At 44.3% G+C, this 8,681-nt stretch overlaps 1 protein-coding gene across 1 annotated transcript; it reads left to right on the plus strand.

Moving 5' to 3' along the window:
* Window positions 1-6,657: 6,657 nt before the first annotated feature.
* Window positions 6,658-7,167, plus strand: LOC138874962 (uncharacterized). The gene is made up of 2 exons (XM_070153762.1): window positions 6,658-6,990; window positions 7,108-7,167. Exons 1-2 carry the CDS (start codon window positions 6,658-6,660, stop codon window positions 7,165-7,167), a joined length of 393 nt encoding a protein of 130 aa, XP_070009863.1.
* Window positions 7,168-8,681: the final 1,514 nt, after the last annotated feature.

The raw sequence follows: 8,681 nt of genomic DNA on the forward strand, positions 1-8,681 counted from the left end.
CTGCCCGTCACTAAGTCGAGAGGAAGTATTCACACTTACTTCACGAGATCAAAGGGAAGTGTAGAGATGTCTTCAGAAATTCCTTTGCCAACAATTCCTGTCTCCGAAGAGAGTTCAATCTCGGCCATCCCAACTTCCGAATCAGCAACTGCTGAAGAAAACAGAATCTTACGGCTTCGCATGTTTGAAATGTTGGATGACTGGAACAATGGAAAAGAGCCGCCGAGTGTAATCCCTGGATTCCCCAAGTTGTTCTCTAGGACAAGTGGGACTTCCAACGTCCCCATAAGTTATCCAACTACCCCATTCGGGTACCCTACCATTTCAACCCACTCCGCTGGATCACCATCTGATTCTTATCTCCGGATGTCAACGACAGATGTGGCTACAAACATATTCACTGCACCGCCCTGTCCAATTGTGGCACAACCCGCTACACACAGGCCTAATTTTGACTCTTCCTCATTCACATTTCAAGCACCATCCTTCTCGCTGGAACCAACTAGGTTTACCACCAGCACTCACCCTCAGCAGCCTCAATACGAGCTTACGCCTGGGCAAGACCAAAATCCCAAAGCTCTTGAACAAGATGAAATGGCAAAAAGAATGAGGAGCCTCGAGCATAGTTTAAAAAATATGCAAGGTTTAAGCGGGTAGAAGAGTGTTTCCTATACTGATCTGTGCATGTTCCCTCACGTGAACCTACCCGTAGGGTTCAAAACACCGAAGTTTGAGAAATATGATGGGCATGGAGATCCCATTGCTCACCTCAAAAGGTATTGCAACCAATTGCGTGGGGCTGGCGGCAAAGAATAATTATTGATAGCATACTTCAGAGAAAGCTTGGTGGGGATAGCCTCAGAATGGTATATGGATCAGGACATATCTCGACGGCACATTTGGGACGATCTTGCTAGAGATTTTGTAAGGCAGTTTCAGTATAATATTGACATCGCGCCAGACAGGAATTCTTTGTCAAACTTGAAGAAGAAACCCTCAGAAAGCTTCAGAGAATATGCTATTAAATGGCGCGAGCAAGCATCAAGGGTAAAACCTCCCATGGATGAAATAGAAATGGTCACTACATTCCTCCAGGCTCAAGAATCAGATTACTTCCAAAACATGATGTCGGCCATAGGAAAGCCTTTCGCAGAAGTGATTAAGATCGGGGAAATGGTAGAGAATGGTTTGAAAACGGGTAGAATCTTGAGTCAGGCAGCCATAAGGGCAACCTCCCAAGCCGTCCAAGGCGGGACCGGAGGAATGACAAGAGGGAAGAAAAAGGAAGAGACGTCCATGGCGGCGTCAGAAGCAAGAGAATATAGTAATCCCAGGCCCGTTTTCCAGGAAAAAACCCGCAACATTACTACCCCCACCAAAATGTGGCCTATGCTCCTCAACCCTACATAGTCATGAATACTCAGCCTTATGTCCTGCCACCACAACAAGCCAAACGGAACCAAGCTCCACCTCCCAGAAATCAGCCTCCTTACCGAAACCACTATAATCCACAACTACCCCAAAATAACTTCTGTCCTCAAGAACCACCCAGAAGACAAACTTTCACACCCATTGGTGAACCGTATTCTACCCTATTCCCAAAACTAGTCCAGATGGGTTTCCTGCAACCAGTCCCTCAGACAAGGCATAATCCAGCATCACCTGCTTACAAATCCGGTGTCAGGTGTACTTATCATTCGGGAGCAGAAGGGCATGATACCAATGATTGTTGGACTTTAAGAAGGGTGGTAGAGAACTTAATAGGACAGGGATTAGTATTAAGGGACAAGGAGGTCCCAAATGTGACCAACAATCCATTGCCCGCTCACAATAATGGGTCGTTGATTGGGATGATCTGTGAGGACAAGGAGTTTGATCCTGCCTTGAAAGCTATAATCGCCATTGTCAACGCAGAGAGAAAGCCTAAAACAGCCCCGAAGCAAGAGAAAGGGGAAAAAAAGACTGACACCGTCAAGACTGAACTCGAAAAGAAGGCAAGGACAAAAACGGAGACGATGTTGCCTTTGGAGAATGAAGTTCTCTATATTCCACGAGGTCGATCAGAGAAGCCACAGAGATTCGAAATAAAAAGGGCAATACCGATGTACGTGTAAAAAGGGGCCTATGTGGTCGGGGGATGATTAAACCGCCTTGGCTGAATGAGCCAGTGGTTATCAGATGCGTGCCACAGAAGCCAGTGATAGACCCGTCTAAAGTATCGTGGAATTATCAACAAACATTGGTTACATACCAAGGCAAAGAAATCACGGGGGAACTTCCAGAAAATACTTTTGTTGGAAAATATTCAGACATTCAAGAAGTGAACAATGCCACACGGAAGAGCGTCCCACCCAAAAAGCCTGTAAGCATTGAAGAGGCAGAGGCTTTTTTCCAAAAGATAAATATGCCTGACTATGAAGTAGTGGATCAGTTGCGCAAATACCCTGAACAAGTGTCTATGCTTTCTTTGCTAATGAAGTCCGCCGAACATCAGAAGATCCTGCTCAAAACCTTGAATGAAGCGCATGTGCTGGCTGAGACTTCAGTTGAGCAACTTGAAAGAATGACGGAAAGGTTCTTCGCGGTTAATCAAGTTTCCTTTAGCAAGAACGATTTGCCTCCGAAGGGAGCAGCTCACAACAAGGCTTTACATCTGACAGTCAAGTGCGAAGACTACTACGTCAAGCGAGTAATGTTGGATGGGGGTTCGGGTGTTGACATTTGCCCGCTCTCCATGCTGCTAAGAATGGAAATTGGGACCGGAAGGATTCGCCCCAATAATGTCTGTGTAAGAGCTTTTGATGGTATCAAGAGGGACACCCTTAGAGAAATAGACCTGATATTGACTATCGGGCCGGTGGATTTCGAAGTAACTTTCCAGGTACTGGATATGGACACATCTTACAATTTTCTCCTCGGAAGACCTTGGATTCATGCTGCGGGGGCTGTACCCTCCACTCTCCACCAAATGGTGAAGTTTGAAGATAAAGATTAGGAAATTGTGGTCCACGGAGAAGACGAACAGTCTATTTATCGGGACCCATCCATCCCTTGTCTTGAAGCAAGAGAAGGGAGTGAGCACACAGTTTATCAGGTTTTTGAAGTTGTGCTGGTGGAGCAGTATGAAGAAGGGAGCTCTTGTCCCCAACCTTTCTTGTCCAACGCTTCAATCATGGTTGCTAAAGAAATGATCCGACAGGCATTCAAACCGGGAAAAGGGCTTGGAAAATCGCTGCAAGGAATAACGGAACCTATCACCTTGCCTTCCACTAAGAAACTCTTTGGGATAGGCTTCCAACCTACCCCAAAAGATGAATATTGGGCAAAGAAGAGAAAAAATGAGGGATGGAAGTTGCCTCGACCATTGCCACATTTATACGAAACTTTCGTCAGACCAAAGTACATTGAAGAAGAAGATGACGAGGCCTTTACGGCCGAAGAGATTGAAGAAATATGTGGGGCAATGAGAGAAATGCTTTACGAAACTCACATGGTTTAGCTGGGAGAAGGCACAAGCACCGCCTAGGTGCTGTATATGGGTCCCAATGCCAAGGTGCAGTATTGGAAGGCTACACCATTCCCAATCAGGCAGGAGTCCGGGTAGACTTGTCCTGCCACCTTTCCTGCATCACGAGTTATCCCAGGGTGTAACTCGGATGTCTTTCTTTAGTTTCCTATTTTAAATTCCTGAAATATAAACCCTGTTATCTTCCCAATTCCAAGGAATAAAATCAGTATTTCATCATTTTTTCTTTATTCTTTCTGATTTTTGCTATTTTTCCTTTATCTTTTCCTTTCAGTTATAATAATGCAACTTTAAATAATATGACATGCTTGCGGACTTCACGCCCAGACCCAAACGAGCTGTTTAATTGTGAAATAATGAACCAAGAACCGAAATATGACGAAGAAGAGGCTTTTAGGGAAATAAATCGAGAATTGGAACACTTTGAGAATAAACCTAAGCCGAATTTGAATGACACCGAACCGGTTAATTTGGGAACTCCTGAAGAAATCCGAGAAACCAAAATAAGCATTCACACAGATGGGAAAACGCGAGATGCAATAATTCAACTCCTCTTTGAATTTAAAGATGTGTTTGCTTGGTCATACGATGACATGCCAGGATTAAGTGTTGATCTAGTGGTGCATAAATTGCCAATTTACCCTGATTGTCCTCCAGTTCAATAGAAGCAGAGGAAGTTCAAGACTGATATCAGTGATAAGATCAAAGAAGAAATCACAAAGCAGTTGAAAATAAGAGTAATTCGGGTAGTCCAGTATACTACGTGGTTGGCTAATGTAGTTCCGGTACCGAAGAAAGATGGGAAGACTCGGGTGTGTGTAGATTATCGAGATTTGAATAGGGCAAGTCCCAAAGACAATTTCCCGTTGCCCAACATCCACATCCTTGTTGATAACTGTGCCAAACATGAGATACAATCCTTCGTAGATTGTTACGCTGGATATCATCAGGTATTGATGGATGTAGAAGATGCCGAGAAAACCGCCTTCACTACACCTTGGGGTACTTACTGTTATCGGGTTATGCCGTTCGGTTTAAAGAATGCCGGGGTAACTTACATGAGAGCCATGACTGCCATTTTTCATGATATGATGCATCAAGAGATAGAGGTGTATGTAGACGACGTGATAGTCAAGTCCAGGACTCAGGACGATCATGTTCGAGACTTGAGGAAATTTTTTGAGAGGCTGAGAAAGTACGACCTGAAGCTGAATCCGGCTAAGTGCGCCTTCGGAGTCCCATCGGGCAAGCTTCTGGGTTTCATAGTAAGCAGGAGAGGTATCAAGTTAGATCCAACAAAGATAAAATCTATTCGAGACCTACCTCCTCCAAGAACGAAGAAAAATGTGATGAGTCTATTGGGCAGGTTAAACTATATCAGTCGATTCATTGCCCAACTGACTAGCACATGTGAGCCCATATTCAAGCTATTGAGGAAAGATGCAGCAATCAAATGGACGGTTGAGTGTCAAGAGGCTTTTGACAAGATCAAAGAATATCTTTCAAATCCTCCAGTTTTGGTCCCACCAGAGCCAGAGAGACCCCTGTTCTTGTATCTGACAGTCTTGGAAAATTCTTTCGGTTGTGTCCTCGGACAACATGACATAACTGAAAAGAAAGAGCAAGCGGTGTATTACTTAAGCAAGAAGTTCACCAGCTATGAGGTCAAGTACACTTTGCTAGAAAGAACGTGTTGTGCTTTGACGTGGGTCGCTCAAAAATTGAGACATTATCTCCAAGCTCATACTACTTACCTTATAACCAGGTTGGATCCTTTGAAGTGCATATTCCAGAAGCCAATGCCTACTGGGAGATTAGCAAAGTGAAAAATCTTGCTTACTGAATTCGACATAGTCTATGTCACTCGCACAACGATAAAAGCCCAGGCATTGGCAAATCACTTGGCTGAAAACCCAGTCGATGAGGAATACCAACCATTGAGTACTTATTTTTCCAGATGAAGAGATAAACACTATAGAAGTAGTCTCAGAAGACGCTCATGCTTGGAAGATGTTCTTTGATGGGGTCGTAAACGCCAAAGGTGTAGGAATTGGGGCAATCTTGATCTCACCCATTGGTCAACATTATCCGGCCACAACTAGGCTTCGTTTATTTTGCACGAACAATACAGCTGAATATGAAGCATGCGTCATGGGCATGAATATGGAGATCGATCAAAATGTTGAAGATTTGTTAATTATGGGGGATTCTGATCTGATTATCCGACAAGCCCAGGGTGAATGGGAAACTCAAGACGTCAAGCTTATTCCTTACCGGCAGCACGTGGAGGATCTTAGCAAGCGATTCAAATCAATAGAGTTCAGGTATATCCCGCGGTGCACAATGAACTAGCCGATGCACTTGCCACCTTAGCTTCAATGTTACCTTACCCAGGCAATGCCCACATCGATCCCTTGGAAATCCAAATCAGGGAAAGACATGGTTACTGTAATGTAATCGAGGCAGGACGAAGTACCCAGCCATGGTACCATGATGTTAAGAGGTTCTTGAAGACATAAGAATACCCCGAACATGCTACTGGAGATCAAAAGAGAACTATTAGGCGGCATGCGAGTGGATTCTTTTTGAGCGGCGAGCTATTGTATTAAAGAACCCCGGATCTCAACTTGTTAAGATGTGTTGACGCCGAAGAAGCAGGAAAAATCATGCATGAAGTACACGTAGGAGTGTATGGACCTCATATGAACGGTTATGTCCTGGCGAAGAAAATCCTTCGAGCTGGGTATTATTGGATAACCATGGAGAAAGACTGTTTCAGTTTCGTCCGGAAATGTCATCAGTGCCAGGTACATGGAGATCTGATTCATGCACCTCCAACAGAGCTACATCCTATGTCGGCGCCGTGGCCTTTCGTCGCCTGGGGTATGGACTTCATTGGTCCGATTGAGCCGAAAGCCTCAAATGGGCACAGATTCATATTGGTCGCTATCGACTACTTCACAAAATGGGTCGAAGCTGTCACTCTCAAATCGGTCACTAAGAAAGCCGTGGTGGATTTCGTACATTCAAATCTTATCTGTCATTTTGGTATTCCTGCAACTATCATCACAGATAATGCGGCAAACCTGAATAGTCATTTGATGGAGGATGTATGCGAACAGTTCAAAATAATGCATAGGAACTCCACTCCTTATCGGCCCAAGGCCAATGGTGCTGTTGAAGCGGCAAACAAAAACATCAAGAATATCTTGAGAAAAACAATCCAGAGTTCCAGACAGTGGAATGAACAATTACCTTTTGCTTTGCTGGGATATCGCACTACAATGCGCACATCAGTAGGCGTAACCCCATACTTGTTGGTTTATGGGACAGAAGCTGTGATACCGGCAGAGGTAGAAATTCCTTTGCTCCGGACCATTGTCGAAGGAGAGATTGAAGATAGTGAGTGGGTTAAGACTCGATTGGAGCAGTTGACCTTAATTGACGAAAAACGAATGGCTGCGGTTTGTCACGGGCAGTTGTACCAACAAAGAATGGCCCGCGCTTACAACAAGAAGGTGCGACCCAGGAATTTCAAAGTAGGTCAACTGGTGTTAAGGCGCATTCTTCCGCATCACCAGGAAGCGAAAGGAAAATTTGCTCCTAATTGGAAAGGCATCAGGAAGATATTACCAAGATGAGCGTTATATCTGGGTGATATTGAAGGAAATGATCCTGAAACAGCTGTGAATGCGGATGCAGTCAAAAGGTACTATGTCTGAGTTTACTTCGGTGATGTCTTGGCACATTTGAGATGATGAAGGCTTTTTATTCCCGCTACCCAAACACTATCAACTCTTTCTACAAACCCTTTGAGTCGGTTACATTTCTTTGGCTACCCTCTTTGGAATCCAAAAGCACCAAAACACAAAAAAAAATAAAAATTGACTTGCCTGAACTACGTCTGACTTGATTCCGAAAGGATATGTAGGCAGCCTCTCTCTGGGGTTCAGTCATACCAAAACAAAAATCCAATTTTCCCTGAAGTTGAAACTGGGGCAGATGTTATAATGTTTCGACCACGGGCCCACCAATTGGTTCCAAAGTTGTAATTTCATCCACAATCCTTTTACCAAAAAAAAAACCCGAGTGCAAGTCCTTCGGATCAATTGCCAAAGGCGGGGGAAACCAAGAAATATCATTGTTGGAAGCTGACGCATCCTAAAACTGAGATAAATAAGATGAGAGAGTCTTGACGGTGAAAACCTTCGGGCACCATGAGGCGACAGGAGTAGAGAAATCGAAAATGAGAGAGCTTGTTTAGTAAAAACTCGCAAAGAGTGCTATCAGGTGACAGTGAGATGAGAAATAAGAGAGGTCGACTAGCGAAAACCCGCAAAGGGTGCTGTCGGCCGAAAAAATGATTCCACCTCAGAAAGTTCGGGCAAGGTTCCCTGGTTTGGAAACATAGATCCGTTTTGGTTCATGAGGAAATGCAAGTTCATGAGGGTCGGGCATCCAGTCCAAAAAGCATGTCATGTCAATTTAAAGTCAACATGTGCCTCAGATAAGTCTTTCTTGTCCCGAAAGGGACGCTTATCTTTTAAATTCGTTTCTCCGCTCTTTGTTTACCTTTCCTTGAATCCCTTTCGTTTTAACCCTAAATTCCAAAATGTGTTGGAAAGAAAAGGTGGTAGGACCGGTTTCACAAAGCTCCATTTAGCAAGAAGTGAAGAAAATACCCCGCTTCAGTGGTGCATCAGTCCAATCCCGACTGATCATGATGTTGATTGCCTTCAAAGTAAAGACACAAAAAAAAATCCCCAACAAAAATCCCCAACGAGTCTGCCCCAGTAAGAATCCCCACTGAGTCTGCCTCAGTTAAAAATCCCCAAGCGGAATGGGATGGAAGAACCAAAGCCTTACACGGGCGAATCATCACAAAATCCGGAAATGCGAGTCTGATCAGTTTGAAAGGGGGTCGCTTGTAAATCCAATCAATGGCGGAGTTTCTCAACAGAAATGAGGCCGGGACCAAGCAATTGGAACGATCAAGGCCACCGAACCAACCACCGTTTTCAAACTAACAATTGTTCTTTGTTTGGAAAATTGAAACAAGTGCAATCCAAAGCAACCGTTGCAAGAAGCAGGTGCCACCCAAAAGGAAAAGAAATGCGTGAGTGCAAGAAACAGCTTTGCAACAAGGAATCAACCC

The sequence above is a fragment of the Nicotiana sylvestris genome, chromosome 8 (genome assembly GCF_000393655.2).
Source record: "Nicotiana sylvestris chromosome 8, ASM39365v2, whole genome shotgun sequence".
NCBI lineage: Eukaryota > Viridiplantae > Streptophyta > Magnoliopsida > Solanales > Solanaceae > Nicotiana > Nicotiana sylvestris.